Genomic DNA, 20,663 nt, shown 5'->3' with positions numbered 1-20,663 from the left:
CCACTGCTTCCTGCCATGTGACTTTGTGCATGTTACTTAACCTCTGTAGATGTGAGCCTTCCCTCTTTTTTTTTTTTTTTGGGTCCGGTCATGGGGCCTGAACTCTGGGCCTGGGCTGTCCCTCAGCTCTTCAGCTCAAGGCTAGCACTCTACCACTTAAGCCACAGTGCCACTTCCGGCTTTTTTCTTTTTGCTTATGTGGTGCTGAGGAATCGAACCCAGGGCCTCGAGCATGCAAGGCAAGCGCTCTACCACTGAGCCACCTTCCCAGCCCCTGAGCCTTCCCTCTTTAAAACAAGGAAGGTCTTTACCTCCATCAGGTAAGGATACTGTAAAGGCCTAGGTCTGTCCCTGGAGCCACACCTCTGGGCCTAGCAGGAGAGTGGGGCCTGAAGGGACCTCATCACTCAGCCAGGCCAGGACTCAGGACTATTGGGGTCTGGAACTCAGGAGTTAAGGTCGAAGCATTGAGCTCAACTGAGATCTGTCCTCAGAAATGGGGTGCTGGCAGAACCCAGGGCCATGGCCCAGGGGTTATCTGAAGCACTGCAAGCCCTCTGCAGCCCTCCATCTACACACAGGGCCACAGATCTTCCCATGGACACCAGCCTAGCCCCCTCTTAGCACAGTGGAGAGTGTAGAACACTTCAGATAGCCTCGGGCTACAAGGGCAAGCATAGGGACATACATACACAAATCTGCCACACCTCACCCATCCACAGCCACACAGCAACTGCATAGCAGCACACAATGAAATGTGTGCTCAGCCTCAGAGCTGCGCATGCCAGCACATGTCAGCTCAAGTTCACCCCAACACACGTCTGTGCTTTAGAACTATAGACAGCTCCCCTGCCACACACAGTGACACACAGACACACAGTGACACACAGACAGAGACACAAAACCACCTATTCACACCATGAACAAGAACTACACAGTCATATTTAACCACATAGCCACACAGACACACACAACCACACACAGAACACATACCTAACACATACAACCATAGTCACATGTACCCATACACAGACATGCACATCACACTTATAACACCACAATCAAAAACACAGCACAAGCACAGTCATATGCATACCCACTCTCCAGCTTTCCACTGGCTCACAAAATCCTTCTTCGCAGAGCAGACCCTTTGCCAAGCCTCCCTGGTGAATCTCATCACTGTGTACTGCAGGTACCCCAGGCCTACGCCCCCATCACCAGGGCAAGGTAGAGCCCTGGGACAACCCGCCCCCAAGGAGCCAGGGAGAAGTCACCTAAGCCTCTCCTTGGCTGCAGTTCTATACTGACCGGGCGTGGAAGGGAGGCCAGACCTACTGCAGAGCCCTAACAGGGTACCTGGGCCCTGGCTACTGGATGGGAATGCACAGCTTCAATGATCCTGCTCTGGGGCCATTCCTCACTTTCCTTCCTTCTGATCTCTTCCATGGTCCCCACTGTTCCTTGCCCAGACCATCTCTGTGGACAAGTGGGCTGAATCTGGAGGTGCAAGGGTAATGGGCAGGGGGGTGGGGGTTACAGGCCTCAGACAGCTGTCCAGTTGTAACCCAGCAGCCACGTGGGGACAGTCAGTCAGGTCCCATCCTGGCCACACACTGCTTCCTGAAACAGCCACGTCACCTGACCCATGTTTCCCATCTGTAACATGGTAGGCACACTCTACCCCTGGACAGGGCGGGCTGAGGATAGCCTGGCCCCTGGGGAGAGACTTGGGGGATAGCAGAGGAGACAGATCCACTGCCTGGCCAGAGCAGGCTCCATGCCTCGGAGCCCAGCCCCACTGTTCTCTAGCCAGGAGTCTTATGGGGCCACGCATTATTTAGAGCTGTATTATTCATGGTATTAGGCTCTGAGCAGAAGGAAATTTGCTGAGTGATCGACCTAATATCTTAACACAAACCCATTTAGGCAAAATACCTTCAAAGTGAGAAAAGCAGGAAACAAAATAGAAAAAGGAAGTGAAGGGATATGTTTGAGGTAGTTGGTGGTTGGAGGGCATTGAGGGGGAGCTGCGGGAACAGGGCACTGGGAGAAGCTGGTTTCTGTCCTATTCAGACCACAGGCTCCTCTTCCCATTGGCAGCTGCGTGGCATCCAGCAATGGGGGAGCCCACCTATTTCTTAGGTTAGACTCAGGGAGTGAGGGGCTCCTTTGAGGCCCCTACAGGCCCTAGACTGCTGCATGCAGAGCCAGGTCCTGGTCTGGTATGCACTGCGGAGGGCTGCAGTGAGCATGGCTCTCAGAGGGGAGCACAGCTCTGTCCATACTCAGACAGCCATGTACAGAATATGGTGTCAGCTCCTTCATCTGGCCCCAACCCCTGACCTATAGATGGCAAGGTCACAGGGCTCTCCCATCCTTTCCTCTGCCCCCTCAGCCTCCCTCAGTGCCCCTCTCTCCTACACAGACCACCACCCCACCACCACCACCACCACAACAGGACCACTTCCTCCAGCCCATCCAGAATATTCCTGCACTCCAGCCTCTGCCAGCCCTGGTCACTGAGCCAGGGGCACCTCCTTCCCCGCTTGCTTCCCTACCTGCCCAACCCTCCCAGCCTAGGGGCTTGATCTCCCTGAGTCTTCGCTAAGAACTTGCCCAGCTCCTTCCCAGAGTTCCAAGCATACCTTCCCACAGGGATCCCATCATACACACCATTTGCTCTTCTCTGTTGCTCCTCCCATCCTCTGCCTGGGGCTGTGGTCCCTTCTGTAATTTACCTACTTCAGGGAGAGGACTGAACCAAGTAGCTGGGGCTCAAATCCTAATCCTGCCACTTCTTTGCTCTGTGACTTCTTAACCTCTCTGGATCTTGTCTCCTCAAAAAGGATGAGTGAGCGAGTTAATATAGGTAAGGTGCTTCAAACAGTGCCAGGCAAATAAGTAGCCGACAAGTACTATTACTGCATCATCTACCAGTCCAGGACCCCATGCCCTAGGACACTCCTCACATTCCACAACTCCTCACAGGAACAAGGATGAGTTCAATCAATGTTGGCTGACTGGATCCTCATTTCCAGCTATGTTTTCTGCCAGTCTCTTCCTTATATCTGTGAGAAAAAAGTCACCAAGGGCCTGCTGTCAGAGACCGCTGGGTGAGGACAGGGTCACTGGAAAGACACCCTAGCCAGTTCCACTCCACCATGAGAGTGAGGAGCTGGGGTTAGGGGCCAGCAGCCAGGCCTGCAGTTTGGCCAGAAAGAATGAAATATTTAGGAGCCCACATCCCCAGGAACTAGAAACCGACAAGCAAAATGAAACTCTGAGATGTAATTACGAAGGCAGGCCAAGTATGTCTCCTGCCCCTGGCGGCTCAGCCCCTGCCTACCACAAGCCGGCACTGGGTAATGATGTCCGACTGAGCCATCACCCACACCAGCCAGCCCTGGGCTCTCCCCAAATGCCAGAGTCGGAGAGGAACAGCCTGCCCGGGCTGCTCCCCTGATGCTACAAACAGAGCAAAAGGAGCAGGGCCTGGGTCAGCCCTGGTACAGCTCTAACTGGGTGAACCCCTCACCCCACCAGGCATCAGCTTCCTCCGCTAGAAAACAAACCTGCTGGGCTGTGTGTGACAGAAGGGCAGAACTAGCCCACATGCCAGGTGCCATCAATTGGCACCTAGTGAAGGGTGAGGATCAGGGTGACAGAGCACCAAGAGGCCACCAGGAGACACCAGCCTGCCTGGGACTCAGTTAAGAAGGGCCGGTGGACCAGTGTCCAGGGCTGAGATCTGGACTGGGCTGTGAGCTGCAGATTCCAGAGCCTTCCAAAAGCACTGCTCCCAGGCTCCTGTGTAGCCCTTGGGAGAAGGCCTTGAGCCCCAAGGCTGGGGCCAGACCTAGGAGAGTGAGGTGAGGACTAGGGGAGGGGAGAGACTAGGAGACACTGGAACCAGCCTTGAGCAAGGGTCAGCTGGACAGCTAGGGCAGGGGCAGTGCAGGGATGCGGGGCCCCTCCCACATGCCAACCTGGGGAGGGGTCTGGAGAATTGGCTGACTTTCCTTAACTGGCATTTGAGGTGGAACAACTTTTCCAAGTATGGGACTGCAGTGTGAAGGACATATCTGAGCACTGACTATTTGCACACACATCTCATGACAACCCAGTGTCCCCACAGATTCCCCAGTGGGATGGGACCGCCTGGCATTTTGAGCTCCTTTCTGATCTAAGCCCGGGGCCCAGAGAAGGACAGTGATTTGCCCCAGGCTTCCAACACCTGTAACACAAAAACACTCTCCAGGTCTTTCTCCAGACTGACTCAGGAGCCCAGACATCCCAGTGCACTTCCTGCAGGAAGACTTCCTGGGTGTCGGCAGGCTTCTCTTCCCCAGACTTCTATAGCAACCCCAATGCTGAGTTGTCTCTCACAGCCGTGAACAGAAAGGTTTGGAAGAAGCACTCTGAGTACAGCAGCCTCTGGCATTGCTGGGCTCAGCGCCATCCCTTACTCAGAGCTAGTACGCTGTGCACACCCCTGCCAGAAACAGTCCTGGGCTGGGGTATCACCACAAAGAGGACCAGTTAGGTCCTGCCTCGCCCAGTGCACATCCTCCTCCAAAGTGCGCAACAGGTGCCAGGGAGTGAAGGGATAGACAAATGATGATGATGAATGAGATAATAGATGGATTACTTAACTAAAAGCTGGCCTAGGCTGGGACATGGCGCAAGTGGAAGAGCACCCGCCTTGCGAGTCCAAAGCTCTAGGTTCAAACACCAGTACCAACCAAAAGTTAAAAAAAAAAAAAAGGTGGCCTGGGACTGTGGCTTAGTGGTAGAGTGTGCTTGCCTAGCATGCATGAAGCCTTGGATTCAAGTCCTCAGTACCACATAAGCAGAAAAAGCTGGAAGTGGTGATGTGGCTCAAGTGGTAGAATGCTAGCCTTGAGCAAAAGAAGCTCAGGGATAGTACCCAGGCCCCAAGTTCAAGCCCCAGGACTGGTTAATTTTTAAAAAGCTGGCTTGTTGTCCAGAAGTCTCTTTCCCACTTATTCCCCTGCACTCTGTTCACTGTCTCCATCTCTGTCTATCTGTCTGTCTGTCTCTCTCTCCCTCTCTCTCACTCACCCCTGTAAATGCTTTCTCCCCAAGTTAGCACCTCTAATCAACTCATGCCTGGTGAAATATGATCATTTTATAGAAAAGGAAATGAAACCCTTCCCTGTGCCACAGCTCAGCCCCAGCCCTTCCGCCTGCCATCTCTTACCCTAGCTTCTCCCCCCCCTTTCTCTCTCTCTCTCTCTCTCTCTCTCTCTCTCTCTCTCTCTCTCTCTCAGCCACATACCTTCTGAGGTGACCTGGAAAGCTGTCCTCCCATCTCTGAATCTGTCACCTAGATCAGGCATGGTGGGACCCTGCTACCCCCACCACCCACCCATCTACCCACATCTCCAAAGCCTCTTCCTGGGCTCTCTGCAAATCCCCTTCCCCCCTTCCCTCCGGCTTGTCACTTTGTCCTGCTTCCTCTTCCCATCCTAGACTTCCCTTGGGCTCCAAGACATCGTTAGCTTTCCTCTGGCTCATTAAAAATGAGAATTTGCATAGAATATCCATATGATTGTTCTGTCTACAGCAAAATGGGGCATGGATATATAATGCGCCGTGCAAGTCAGTCAGGGAGGAAAGTGAGGACAGTTGCAGGTGCAGGAGGAGGAGGGTGAACTCTGATCATGAGGAAGCCAAGGGCTCACCTTTGGGACTGGAGGCAGAGATAGCACCTCACCCCTCTGGCCCCTGCCTGGCCTCCCAGACATTAATTTATCTGTGTGTTTGTGTGTGTTTAATTCTCACAATAACCAGCAGACTACAATCATCTCCACTTTCCAGAAGAGAAACCAAGAGCTGTCCAAGGACTTGCGAGGCTAGCAGGCTTGGGGAGAGCCTTAGAGACCTGCTGCTCTTCTAGATGCTGCCCCACCCCTGGACACCTCCCACTGGGGACAGGCCTTTCCATGGACAAGTCTCCCTCTTCCTTATTCCTGCTGGACTCTTCCTCCTCCCAAACACAGCTTAGCCAGTGATGCATCCCGGCTCATAGCTGCTTTCAGCCTGGCCTGGTCCCAAGAAGGGTTGGTTCACAGCTCTGCCCAGGTATAAAAGTACTTGAATGAAAGAAAGGAGGGAAGGAGGAAGGGAGGGAGAGAGGGAGAGAAAAACAAAAATAGAAACTGACAATCAAGTCAAGGGGAAGGGAGCCTGCACTTTATAGTTTGCTCTGCTTCAGCATCCTAGGACTACAGAGAGTCCTACTGTTCGTCCAGTGCTGCTGTCCATGGTGCTGAGCACTTGCTGACCTCACCTGCCTGGGTACCCCCATCTCTGCCCACAGAGCCCAAAGCAAGCCCTATGGGCGGGCCCAAGCTGCAAAGTTCACCCCAAACGTGTCACCACCTCCACTTCCTGCGCCACACATCACCTTTCTTAGGTGACTGCAGTGGTCTCCTCACTGCCCAGGCCCCAGGCAATTCCCTATACAGGAGCCAGAACAAGTTTAGGAAATCTGAGTTCCCTTGTGCCCCCTCCCCTCAGCTTACAGCCCTCCAGTGGCTCTCTTCCCACTCAGAGCAATAGACAAAATCCTCTGGATGCCCAGGAGACACCCTGTGACCTACCTGCCTCTCTTCTCCTCCCCTCCTTGTTCATTCTGCTCCCACCTCTCAGTTGTCCTATCTGCCAGGCAGGCTCTGGCTCAGGGCCTTTGTACTTACTGTTCTCATCCTGGACCTTCAGAGTCCTCCCATGGGCCCCTTCCCTGCACTGGGGCTCTGGCCAAACACAAACACCAAGTCTTCAAGAAGGCAGATTATGTTACCCTCACCTGAGGCATCTCCCCCACTAGCCTCGTTCCTGCCTGAAATCTCATTAACAGTGCTGTGTGGACCTGTCCACTGAGAGCTGCCTCCAGCCTTTTTGCCAGATGATGGGGCCAGGGGTGTTAGTCCGTAGATCCTTCATAAATATGTATTCTGCAGACAATGCATTGCTGTGCAAAGACCAGGAATGAAAAGACTGGTAGGAAGATGACAAAGACACCCTGTGGCTCACACACACACCCCAGCCACACCCTCCCAGGAGCTGTGTGACCTGGAGTCCAAACTCCAAACTCAAATCTCTGAGATGCTGAGGCCCCAAGAATGCTTGATGCCTGATGCTCCCCCCCCTCTCTGTCTCTGTCTCTGTCTCTCCCCCCCCTCCTCTCTCCTTCCTTCTTTTCCTCCCCCCCTTGCAGCTGGGGAGCCTGGGAAAGCCCTGGGGAGCCTGGCCTCAAGTGTCTCCATCAGAGGGGGCCACTCCTCAGGGCTGCAGTACAGGGTCTCAGGCTGGGACTAGACTTCTGTTTCAATGGCTAATGCCTGGACATTTGTGCATTAAGACAAAGGACAAACCAGGCTCAGTGGCTCAAGACCATAATCCCAGCCACTTGGGAGACAGATTGGGGGATCACAGTTCAAGGCCAGCCAGAGCATGAGCCTTCACGGGCCTTCATCTCAATCAATGGCTGGGTAGAATGACATCTACTTGTCATGCCCAGTGACACGGGGAAGAACAAGTAAGAGGATCACAGCTCAGGCTAGCCTGGGCGTAAAATGACCAGGATAAAAGGGAGCTACAAACGTGGCTCAAGTGGTAAAGTGTCTGCCTAGCAAATGTGAGGCTCTGAGTTCAATCCTCAGTACTGAGAAAAAATAAAAATAGAAGCGAGGTGCTAGTGGCTTACACTTGTTATCCTAGCTACTAGGGAGCCATTGAAGCCAGTCCCAGCAGGAAAGTCCACCAGACTCTTATCTCCAATTAAGGACCAGAAGTGCAGGTGTGCTAGAAGTGCAGGTGTGGCTCAAGTGGCAGAAAGTCCGTCTTGAGTAGGGAAAAAAAAAATAGGGAGAGCTCTCAGGTCTTGAGTTCAAATCTCAGTACTGGCACAAAGTAATACTAATATTAATTAATTAATTAAGGACACTGGCCCGGCTAGCTAAGGGGCTGGTGTGGAGTATAGAATCTGTGCAGGCTCAAGGACTGTGGGAAAGGGGACTGGGCCGGAAATACAGAAGACAAGGCAGAAGTGTCTACCTGCATGGACCCATGGAAGGCATACGCCCCTTTCTCCAGAAAAGGATGGGACCTTTCCAAGGTCACCAGGTATGGAATAGGGAAGCTGGCCACTGGCACACAGTGGCCCCCTATTGGCCTGAAGCAGGGCTGGAGGAGGAGCGAGTGAGACCGGGTGTAAACTTAGTCTACAGGCAGCTGTGTGACCCTGGGCAGGTAACTGTCCCTCTCTGAGCTTCTTTGCTGATGTAAAGGCTTGCTCTGCTGCATCTCTAAGGAATTCAGAGGGATTTCTGGGGTGCCTGGAGTTCCACTCCACAGAGAAAAGCAGGTAGAAGCCCAGAAGTCAGCAAAGAGGTGAAGAGGGGTCCCGGAGGTCAAAGGTCAGTGGCAGTGGGCTGGGCAGTCTGTGGCCTGGACAGCAGGGGGCTGTTGGAAGGGGTCCTGTCCCACGGGAGCCCAGTGAGCTTTGTGACTGCAGAGGCTCAAGTAAGGAGGCAGGAGAAGGACGAGATGAACTTGAACAGAAGTTAGGTCAGAGACACCTGTAAAGGCCCCAAAGGGGCCGGGGCTGAGCAAACCCACCAGCTCCACTGGGGCTTCACTGGGTGCAAGAACACGAGGCCAAGCTCACATGAGGCCAGGCAGGCTAGAAGAGCCACGGCATGCAACAATCGACACCAGCCCCTTCACCCCAGTGAAAATGCTGAGGCTCAGAGGACAGTGACCCATCCAGGGTCACACAGCCGTCCAGAGCCAGGACGAGAACTTTCAGCCCTGACTCCCAGCCAGAAGCCTTCTATCCCAGCACGGTGTTTAATGCCATGCCCAGGCCTGTGCCAACCTCACAGCAACCCTACATGGAGCCCTGTTCACATCCCTCACGGACAAAGGCAGAAACAAGCAAAGAGCCTTGAGTGACTGCTCAACGTGGCCCAGCTCATGGTGGAGAGACAGAACTTGAACCTGACCAATTGCCCCAACATCTGGCCTCTTAGTCACCCAGTTCTGCTACAATTAGGCTTTGAGAGCCAAAGCCATAAAGGCAAAGGGAATTTCTGAAAGCCCTAAGGGATCTTCACACATGTGGAACCAGCAAGGAGGCAAACGAAAGATCACGCTGTCTCCCATCCAGGGGAAAGGACACAAATCCAGAGCAGCACAGCTCAGCCTGTGACATCTTCCTCCTGTCACTGCTGTCAAGCTCAGAGGCAGCAGGCTCACATCTCTGCCGTGATAGGCCGGCTGCATACATCAGAGGGAGCCCTGGGAAGAGTGGCCACGCCAAGAGAAAAGCAGCAGGGCCTCATGACACCCAGCCCCAGGGACTGAGGAAATCGAGAGATGTCAGCACCCTGCCACAGGCTAGAGTGGCAGGAAAATCAGAGCGGACAGGCAAAGTCCCCGAGGCGAGCCAGACCAGCGCAGGGGGTTCATCTTCATAACAGGTCAGAATTGACCTGGCAATCACTAGTAGTCACATTAACACCAGCACCTTGCCAATCTTTGGGCTGGGAAGGAGACCCTGCTGCTGTGACTGGTGGGCCTGTGGCTCAGCAGGGAACCTCTATATTGGGTCTAATTCATGCTCTCTCCTCCAAGCAGAGTGATAGGACACATGGGCGGATCTAGGCTCAGGTTGGCCTGGCTGATAGGCTGGGATGGCTATGTGGAAGGACCATTCCCATCCCAGTCCTGGGAGAATACAGGATCTGAAGGCACAGCATGCAGGCCTGACCTGGGGCCATGACCTGGTGCCGCTGCCCCCAAAGTCAGCCAGCAGGGATATCCACGTCTACCCTGAGAAGCTGCCAACACCATTCAACACTCAAAGACCACGCAGCTTCCCCACACACACACACCCCAAGCTCATTTCCACCAGATCCCCATCAGGCGTCTTCATGAACCAGGCACCGACCCCACACAGCCGGCTTCACTCATTCCCCAGCTGAAAGACCAAGCCCCAAAGCTACCCCTGGACACCTACACAGCGAGCCTTAAGGCACTGCCCATTCAAAACTCCTCCAAGGGACATCTCCCAAGTAAAGTCACCGGAGGACATCCACGGTGACCACAGGATAGACTGAGGGAAGGGGAGGCCAGGAGGAACATTTGCTTCCATGAGGGATGGCCAAGTCCCAAGCCTGCCACAGATAGAAGAAGCCCCAGATGGCAGCAGCGGTTCTAGTGACCAGGGCTGGTTACCAGTTCCCTCCACGCACATCTATGGAGGCCTGTGATGTGTGGGGGCAGAGGGGCCTGGGGCTGAGCAGGTCCTCCTTCTCTCCCAGGCCACGGGGAAGAGGTAGAAGATTCAGCAGACCCAGGGCTGTTGTGACAGGAGAACGACTCTCCCCCCTACCTGCCTCCCCACCCCCACCCCGCCAGGAGCATCTGAGTCTGGGGATGTACAGGGGAAATCTGCAGGGAGTGGACGCTCAGCCGTGATGGAACCACCTGGTATTGGCAGCAGGCACCAGTACACCACCGCGTAAAGCAGACACAAAGGCCCACGTGCCACAGCATTTCAAATGACAGGGCTGGCCGACGTCAGCTCACCTCGCAGGGCTCTCTGTCTCGTGGCCACACCAGGCCAGCCCCTTGCTGGGTCCCATCTGCTGTCCTGCCCCCAGGCTCTCCTCCCGCTGCTTCCCACGTGGCCTGCCCTTTCGCCCCTCTCCCCTTGTGTCCTGCGGCCCTGGGGTGTGTCTTTCCACTTGGACGGGACATGTCATCACGCTCAGCTAGCTTCCGCAGGCAGGGGTGCTGCCCCAGGCTCTGCCCTGCTCGGCCCCGGCTGCTGATCAGACCCAAGAAGTGAGGCCTGGCGCTGCTCCTGTACAGGTGGGAAACAAAGCCAGGCGAGGAGGTGCTGTATCTCAGGATGAGACACAGGGCAGGGACTTCATTGAGAAATGAGGGGAGGAGAAGCCCACATTTCAAACAAGCAAAGCTGGCACCGCTGCTGAGTGCCCAACCGCTGCCTTCTGCCCCTGGATAGGACTTCTGTCCTCAGTGAATCCAAGCAGAGGGTGGAGACAAGTCAGCTCACTGAAGAGGAGGCTGGGGCCTCAGGGTGGCCTGACCAGCCCCCTGCACAGCCAGCCTCAGTCTTCTCCTTCATAGGCTGGGAGATCAATGTCTGAGGCCCAAGGCAGGTGGAGAACTAAAGAACAAATGAGTGGCTGGAGGCTGGATTTTGTGATCAATGATCCAATCAACAAATGTTTATTGAGCAACTACTATGTGCCAGGGGCTGGGCTAAATAGTCGGAGTGTAGCAGGGAACAAACAAGGCAAAAAAAAAAACCTTGCCCCGTGGACCATAGGATAGAAAACACGTTAATTAGCCCAGCACTATGAAGGGAAATCAAGAGGATATAAGAATTGAGGGAAATAGTGAGGAAGGGCTGACTTAGATGGTTGGCCAGAGAGGTCACTCTGAAGAAGGGTTACCTGAGAATACTAAGGATCTGGGCCACACGGATAAAACGGGGGGGGGGGGGGGATGCTTCTGGGGCAGGAGACCAGCCAGTGCAAAGGCCCTGAGGTAAGCTCCTGCTGCCTCTTGCTTGAGAACCAATGAAGAGGCTAGTGTAGCTGGAGGAGAGGGAGGGGAGAGTGGATAGACATGAGGTCAGCCAGGGAAGGGGGTGTGGCAGGCGTCTGGGTGTCCACTTAGGGGATTCTAGGGGACTCAAGCCAAATCCGGCTTCCCCAGATGTGAGCAGTACCAGTCTTTTCAGACGGCCAGTCCCCCAACAGGACGGGTCCATTCACGAGAGGAAACCCAGCCCCGTCACAGCTGGACTGGGAGCAGAAGCTGCAGGCTGTGAGCGCCCACCGTCCCAAGCAGGGCCTTGCAGCCAAGCATGCCACGGCTCTGACTGAAGCTATGGAAATGCAAGTTTGCCGCTCAGCCCTGGAGGTCAGACCAGCCCAGCCCGGCGTGGTCTCTGGAATCTCAATGGGGCCACGGAGCACCGCAGAGGTGAGGCTTCTGAGCGTCCTGCTGAGCACAGGGCATGCCATCCTCCAGGAGCAGGCCGGAGCCACCGGCTCTGGAGCACAGGATCCACCACCCAAGACGCCAGCCAAACGTCAAGCAGAGGGCCCTGCCCCAGAGGCCGGCATCCTCTCTGTCACAGCATGGGAGGTGGGGCTGCGCAACGGCCAGGGAGACCCCGAGCTAGGTTCCACTCCTGCCCTGCTGGCTGTGGGGCCTTAGGGGAGTTACTCCACCTCTCTGAGCTCCAGCCTGGCCAGTTCTGTACAACACAGCTGTCTCGAGACTTCAGCTGGACCCTCCATGCTTCTAGGTGGCCCTGCAAAGGCCCTAGCATGCCTGGGCCTTGTTTTTCCTCTTTTGGAAAGTGAGGGCACTAGTATGGGGAAACTGAGGCTCGCTATAGGACCCCGTGGATATGGAAAAGCTATACAGCTTAAAAGTTAGTGTCCAGAGCCCCAACCCACAAGGCATTGGGCCACCTTCAGATCTGTGCCACCCCTCCACCGCTTTTCCCTCTGCTAGTGACGCACTTGCCTTATCTCGGGAGCGCAGGCGGGGCCTGCTCCGAGAGTCTAATCCTGTCTGTCCACTGAGGAGCCCAGCGGGAAGCAGCTCCTACTCCCGCAGCCTTAGCCTCACGCCACAGAGGAAGCCCTGACTGCAGGGCCCCCATCCGCCCTCATGCACAAGGGGAGAGCCGTACCAGACCGCACAGAGGCCCAGTGTGCCACAGCCCCCTACAGAAAGAAGTCACCATCCAGATTTCACATGCATGCACCTGCCTGAGCCCTCTCTGACTATCTGCCCTCGGCCCACCAGACCAGCTGTATGGCAAGAACCCGACTGGCCTGGCTCCTCTAGCTCCATTCCTGAGCCCACATGCAGCCTCAGTCCATGCCCCATAAGCCCTCTTGGGTCCCCTGGCTCCCCAGGCCTCCCTCCCTAGAATAGCCAAGCGCCAGACCCTCACGTCAGCCCTCTAGGGGGCGTCCCTGAGCCCTCAGCTCCGTGCGCCGCGAACACCTTGCATTCTGAAGACAGCCTTGTTCAGTCCCATTTCACAGACGAAGAACCTCCAGGAAGCTCAACAACTTTCCCAGGGCCACAGAGCCAGTTTGCTCTATCTGATGGAGGCTGACGATGTTGCAGTGGCTGTAAAGCCAGCAGGGAGAAGCAGGAAGAGGGGAGGAGAGCCTGGGTCCCAAAGCCCTGCTCCATGTCCTGCTCTGGCTGTGTCCTAGCTGTGTTTCACCAGGATTCCAAAAAAGTCAAGAAAAGGGGTGAGGAAGGTAGGGGGTGTGGTGCAGGCTAGGCTTGGTTAAGGCCTCAGTATTTGCCCAGAGCAAAGAAGGTAAGGATGGCAGGGGCTGACAGGGCTGGGCTTCCCAATGGATAAGCCCCCACTGATAGGGGCTCTCTAGCTGGAGGACAAAGCTAGGTGCCCATCCCCAGCTCTTCCACATTCTGGCTGTGTGGCCTTGAGAAAGCCACTTGCCCTCTCTGACCCCTGTCTACTCATCTACAGAATGGGGCCCAGCCCAGACTAGGCGCCTGGGACTCACTCACTCCCACTGTGATGTGTGTCCCCCAGCTGGAGACCAGTGTGTGCTCCCCTCCCTGCCCAACTCCTCTGAGCAACTCGCAGATGATTTATACTTCAGAGGACAAATCAATACAATATACGGCCGAAGACATCTTTAATCTTTCGCAGGGATTAGGCTACAAGGTACAGCGGCCTCTTTCTACCAGCCACTCAATTCTGATTTCAATTTGGCCAGGCTGCAGCCAGGCTTTCTCTCTCCTTTTCTTTTACACCCACCCAAAGACCTTCCTCCAAATAAAATCCTATTGAACAGGTGGGGCCAGGGGACCCAGCTAGCTGCCCATAGCCTGGCCAGGCCCCCAGGACTGCCCAGTGCGGAAAGACTGGTACAGAAGGAGAGTCTGTGGACAGGCAGGGAGCCAAACCTTCAGCAATGTGCAGATGGCACCCGGGGTGGTGGGCGCTATGTGTGGGACCCTTCAGCCAGGACAGGAGGGCCCGGGCTGGGGGCCCTGGCATAGCAGCTGAGTCTCTAGTTTTTCTGGCCTGTGAGGCTTTTATTCTTTTTTACATTTTGAGTAGACTTTGTTTTTTCTAACTCCCAACACTTGATTAGCTGCTTGTAAAAACAATTCACATAGTTCTACCTTCACCTAGAACCTAATATCTGGAATGAATCTCCCGTCCCTCCTGGCAGTGTTTGTGTGTGCGTGTGTGTTTCTGTTTGTCCATCTGTCTGCCTGCCTCGCACAGGAACAAACTCACACATGGGGTGATCTACCTGGATCTCAGTAAGGGTGAAGGGGTGGGGGCACCAGGGGTACAAGACAGAGTTAACGAGGAGACAGGAACAGCTGAGACCTCTACTCCTGGAGTCCAGAGGCTTCCCTGTTTCTGACTCTGCATTCTGTGTGACCTGCTAGTTACTGGGTAGCTTCTCTTCTTCTTTCCCCTCCTGTAAACCGGGGTGCCCACCTGACAGGGCAGGGGTCACCTTAAAGCTGATGCCGGTACGTGGAAGTCCTAGGGGCCCCTCTAAGTCTGCTAGGGCAAAGACTAACACTGAGGGACACTAAAACTCTGAGCCTTCTGTCCCTTCCCCTGTCCACTACCTTTATCTCCAAGTGCTAGAAAGGTCATACCTGAAGCAAAAGGCAGCAGGCTTGCTTGGGGGAGAAGTCAACCATTGGGAGGAGAGGAAGCAGAGTTTATGAGGGTGGTATGTCACCTCTCAGCAAAGGGAAGGGCGTGTGGGCTGCCAGAGGGGAGGGGAGATGGGGGACTATGGTTCCATTCTGAAACTGTCACTCAAGGGGCTGCTGCCAGCTACCTGCAGGTGGACAGGTCTGGCCAGCCTGCCCCTCCCTCTGCCTCCGTCTGTGAGGTGAGGATAGCCCAGGACCATCAGTCAGCGCTGGCCTACTTCCCACCACCGCCCCTCCGCTGTGCTGTGGCACCCAGGCAGCTTCAGCTGTACAATTAAAGGGGCTCGTTGGAGATTTATAGCAGGATTATGCCTGCAGGGTGTTACCAGCGCCAGCCTCCGGACACCGTGGTCCTTAGGAAAAGCAATTACAGTCCTGGAGCCCTGCAGGTATAAATATAGGGACACCACAATCCAAGGTGAAGAGTGGCAGGTGTGCTACTTAGAGACAGGGCCTTGAGCAAAGCCAGAAATGGGTGGATGGATTCTACAAGACGGGCTGCCCGGCTGGACATGGGGATCCCTGCCTCCCCACAGGGGGTCCCAGGCAGGGGCTCACTGCCTGACACCTCAGGAGGTCTGCACCACAGCATCAGCAGCCAGGCCTCGGGGCCCTGAATTACAAGCCACAATGTCAACGCTTGTGAGAGCCCTAGACCAAAGGGACTCCTGAAAGCTTTGTCTCAGGAGCCACTGCGGGAGGCAGTTTAGCAAACACAAGCTAGTTGGAGAGACCAGAGGAGGATAAACCACGTACCCAGAGCCGCTTGCATCCCAGCAGCAGGGATCGGGTCTTCATGAAGGCCCAAACCAGCACAGCCCACCTACTGGTGTAAGGAGAGGACTCCCACACATGTACACACACACCCCTGTTAGGACAGCTGCATCCCACAGCCCCTCCTCCTCAGCCAGCCATGTCTGCAAAGGGCCTCACCCCACACACACACACACACACACCCCTCGGAGTACCCAGCATCCAGGAGACCACGGTTCTAACCCAGCTCAAAGGAGAGACTGAGACCCACAGAAGGTGCGGCTGAGGGTGGCCCAGCTCACGTCCTGCCTGGTCCCCTTATCACTGCACAGCGATGACACCTCCTTCCCCACACACAGCCGGAGGCTACCTGACTTACCATCCTCACGGGACTTCTGGATGAAGGCCTCCACGCCGCTCTCGCCATAGCTGCCCTCCGAGGCCAGCGTGGACACGTAGTTCCACTTGAGAGCACGGACTATGTCCACCATGGCCTGGGCCTGGAACGTGTCTGAGGGCACCACGCGGGAGAAGAAGTCGTAGCGGCTGTTGTCGCTCAGGTCGGGAGCGGTGGAGGCGTAGCTGATCTGGGGGATCTGGAGGGAATGAGAGGGAACACTGAGGGGGCACTTGTCAGTCCACCCAGCCCAGCCAACCCCATGGCCCCACACACCAACCTCTCCCACCCCACAGCCTTGGGACCCCAGCCAGCACTTCCAGGGGCACAGACTCCCTCATCCTTTGGAGACCCCATAACATGAGCAGGACAGATCCAGCCTCACCTGACGCCGGAGGAAGCAGGAAAGCTAAGGGTGGTCAGCCCTGCCTCCGCTCCATGCCACCCGCCTCTTACCCCTCAGTAATCCCAGATCCTGTCCACCCCAGCAGGGGTGAGGCTGGTGGGAAGCAGGGTGAGAAGCATCAAGCCTCCTACCCCCAAAGTCTTCCCACCAGCTTTACCAGATCCTACCTCTGATGCACCCAACCCCCTCCCAGTGCCATACGTAAACACGAACTCACATGCCAGGAGCCATACCACCAGCTGGGAGATGCCGGTCTGGGGAACATGTCCAAGTGGGGAAGAAGTTCAGCCTGGTGTTCAAGGTGGGGAGATGGGTACCCAAGGAGCCCTAGGAAATCGTTTGGTCCAACCTCTGGCCCCAGGAGCACCCTCTGCAGTGACCAAACAGCGGGGTTTCTGGGCTCAGCAACTTCCTCCTGGCCAGCTCAGAGGAGAGAGAGCCCCGGTCCCAGCTCCCTGACCCTCACCCTCAACCATGGACAGAAGCACAGGTACACAGAGCAGGGGGTTCTGAAGGTCCCTTCTCTCTGCCATCTGCTCACAGGGCCCAGTGAGGCAGGTGCTGCCTCTCGGGCAACTGCAGGGCACACCCAAGTCTCCTGCTCCAGCCTCTTCCCAGCCCCACCCTCCCCGGGACGGGTAGATGGGCTGAGCTCAGCAGTGAGTACAGAGCAAGAGACCCGCCTGACTGGAGCAGAGAAGGGAATCTAACCACCGTATAATAAAGGAACAAACAGCCAAGGGGAAGACAGATGGGGCAAGGGTCTGCCCTCCACCGACGATGCCAATCACCAAAAGAGCCCCCAAGACAACCTCCCAGCTGGCCCCTCACCAATGCTTCCCACTGAACCCAAATCCCTGGGACCTGCAGGATGAGGAGAGAGGAAGGAAAAAGTTGATTGACTTAGGGGGGTTGGAAAGACCAGAGGGTAGTTAATTCCCTCGGCTTTTAGTTGATTGATTTGGGAGGTTGGAGAGACCAGAGGGTAATTCCCTAGGCTTTTTCACTGTAGCTCTTGGGGTCTTTATAAAATGGAGTGCAAAGCCAGGTGCTGGTGGCTTGTGCCTGTAAACCTATCTACTTGGGGAACTAACAACAGAAGGATTGAGGTTCCAGGCCTACTCTGGGTAGAAAAATCCACGAGGGGCTGGGAAGGTGGCTTGGAGGTAGAGTGCTTGCCTTGTATGCATGAGGCCCTAGGTTCGATTCCTCAGCACCACATAAGCAGAAAAAGCTGGAAGTGGTACTGTGGCTCAAGTGGTAGAGCGCTAACCTTGAGCTGAAGAGCTAAGGGACAGAGCCCAGGCCCACAACTGACCAAAGAGAAAGAAAGAAAAAGAAAAACCCACAAGACTATTCTGAGACTTCATTTTCTGAGCCACGAGAATGGATGAGGTAAGGAACATCAAATAGGCCAAGTGAGGTCCAGGTATGCACCTGGAAATGAAGTGAGACTCCATCTGAAAAATAACCAGTGTCAAAAAGAACTGGAGATGGGATTCAGTGGTATAGTGCCTTCCTAGCCTTGAGTTCAAATCCCCGTGCCACAAACCGGAGTACATTATGCTATTTACTGTGGTACTGTATGCAACAGCAAAACTTTGGGAACAACCAATATGTACATCAAGAGAGGATGATTAAAGCAGGCATCAAGGCATGTCACACAGCTGTGGAAAACAGAATGAGGTATCTTTCCCTGTCCTGCTCTGAACGGGTTCTCCAAGACATGGCAGGGTAAAAAACAATGGCAATCAAGGAGCCTGGCATGTCTGTGAGCGTGAGGAGAGGCATAGATCATGCTGCTCTGAAGCAAAGTGGTGCCCTCACCAAGGGGCAGTGCAGGGTTGGGCTGGGCCATTCCTTGTGCCTTCTGTCATCTGGAGTGTACAGCTACGCACTCACATCACACTTGAATATACATGAGTGCACGGGTTTCCTTTCCCACGTCTGTCAGCGCGTCACAAGCCTGACTGACTGCCCTGGGGCGCACGCCGCAGGCAGACAGCGCCCTCCGAGATGTGACTCCATCAGCGATCCTGTCCGGGATCGATACCAGAGCCCTGGCTATGCGTGAGGTGGAGGAGGGCAAGGTGGCTGCAGCTCACTGGTTTTCAGAGACCACAGCTTTTGAGCAGGGTCTCAGCCTGGTGGTCTCAGCGCCCCCCTGGGGAGGACTGTGCACCGCCACTCACTATGTGTCTGTGGCACATTCTCCTCCAGCTGTGACAACCAAAAGTATCTCCACATGTGGCCAAATGTCCTGGGGAAAGAGACTGTCCCAAGTCCAGGACAACCGCTTAGAGATACACTGAGGTGACATGATGCTGTGAGGTCTGCCTTGACAAAATTGAAGAGAACAGAGAGCGAGAGAGGACCGAGGATGATAAGGTACCGTGTGCTTGTACAGAAAAGTCACCGTGAAGCCGGGCGCTGGTGGCTCACGCCTGTAATCCTAGCTACTCAGGAGGCTGAGATCTGAGGATCGCAGTTCAAAGCCAGCCCGGGCAGGAGAGACCATGAGACTCCTATCTCCAATAAACCACCAGAAAACCGGAAGTGGCGCTGTAGCTCAAGTGGTAGAGCGCTCGCCTTGAGCTGAAGAGCTGAGGGACAGTGCCCAGGCCCAGAGTTCAAGCCCCACAACCGACAGAAAAAAAAAAAAGAAAAGTCACCGTGAAATTCTTGTACAATTAATATATGCTAATAAAAATCTTTAAAAAAAGAACAAAACAGGAACCAGGGGTGAGGCTGGGGAGGGAGGGAGAAGAAATGGACAATTGTTCAGTGCTCTGCTTAGTATATATCTGAAATGCCCAGTTTTTTTTAAAAAAGAGCTTGTAAATTTAAGAAAAGCAAAATAAAATGCTAGGCTACCCTCCCAAGAGAGATAGCCTGAATTTGGGCCTGGAGCGAGAAGAAGCAGGGGAGGGCCCTGGGCCTGACATGTCCCCACACACACTTCTCCCACACCCTGAGAGATACTGTCCACATAGCTGGCTGCAGGAGACCCCACTTTGGATATCTTCCAGAACACAGGCTGAGATTACTCTGGGGGACCCAGGCAGCAGAGACTTACTCAGGAATCTTGACCACACCTAGACCTTCAAGCTGGAGGCAGACAGGGATGGAACCCCTGAAATCCGTCCTTCCAAGCCACCCCCCCACTTCTAGACCCTTGCTACAAGCAGTGGTAGATGGTCAGCTGTGTGTCCAGGTGTGGGGCCCAGGCCCACCCCCAGCGAGGAACCTGACACTCTGCCCCCATCTACTGCATGTACCCCATTCCCATCTGCCTGGTCCTCATCCCCCCGCCCCCAACCAGCTCCTAAGTGTCCTAGAGAGAGGTTATCAAGCTGAGATGTGGTTCCAATCCCCACTCTACTGCCTGCAGCTGGAACTTCGGGCAGGTAATGTCTCCTCCCCAGGCCTCAGTCTCTTTAGTTGCATGATGGGGGTCAGTGACTGTAGCCTTTGAATAATAAGACGGTGACAGCCACCCAAGGGACTCATGTGACCACTAGAATGGCTGCTCCAGCTGGCTTTCTGCAGAGCTGAGCTTGCCCCTCCCCAGCCCCCTGTCCTACCACCTCTCCCTGCACTCCCCCCCCCCCCGCCCCGTTCCTCCCAGGACCTGCCCTGCCTGCCTGCCTGTGCTCTCCCCACAGTCGCACCATTGTCATCGCCATGGGGACGTCCTGAGAATGCTAACTTGTCTGCCCGTCCCACTCTGCCCCAGCCGGGAGTGGAGGAGGGGCCAGGGACGCCATGCACAGGGCATGGGGTGAATCTACCAGTCTGCGTGTCAGCAGGCGGCTGTGACAACCTGGCCATGTGGGACTGTGATGCATCTTCCACTCTGCAGGTCTGCAGCCCTGCTGGAGAGGGAGGGAATGCTCCATTTACATTCACCTCAGAGATGTCCCTCACCTCTAGCAACAGCCACACAAGAGAGGCAGGCAGCGCTGCCCACGCCAGCCAGCTGCCCAGCTCGCTTCCATCCTCCCCTGGGCCACACACAGAACCCCTACTGTGTGCCAATCGAAGTGTTAAGGACAAGGACATTGTTCAAGTCCAGTAGTTACCGGCCAGCCTCAGGACCTTCTGCTAGGGCTATCTCTCTGCCTGCACCAAACCCTCCTGGACAGAGAGCTCAGATATCACCTCCTTCAGGAAGCCCTCCTGGGGCCTCCAGGGACTGCTCCCATAGCATCAAGTGTGGGGGCACTGGACACCTTCCTGGCATCATGATTCTCCATTTATTTGTCCTCCTCCTTGCTCTTTGTTGTTCAA

The 20,663-nt window shown here is 55.2% G+C and overlaps 1 protein-coding gene across 1 annotated transcript in view; it reads right to left on the bottom strand.

Annotated features, from left to right (window-relative positions):
- The window catches only part of Grm4 (glutamate metabotropic receptor 4), a 96,317-nt gene that overhangs the window by 40,594 nt on the left and 35,060 nt on the right, over positions 1 to 20,663 (bottom strand). Inside the window, exon 3 of the mRNA XM_042684167.1 lies at positions 15,950 to 16,166. Coding sequence (XP_042540101.1) covers positions 15,950 to 16,166 — 217 coding nt within the window. The remainder of the gene's footprint in view (positions 1 to 15,949; positions 16,167 to 20,663) is intronic.

The sequence above is a fragment of the Dipodomys spectabilis genome, unplaced genomic scaffold (genome assembly GCF_019054845.1).
Source record: "Dipodomys spectabilis isolate Male_0828 unplaced genomic scaffold, ASM1905484v1 ptg000085l, whole genome shotgun sequence".
NCBI lineage: Eukaryota > Metazoa > Chordata > Mammalia > Rodentia > Heteromyidae > Dipodomys > Dipodomys spectabilis.
This window is presented reverse-complemented; position numbering and strand designations above follow the sequence as displayed.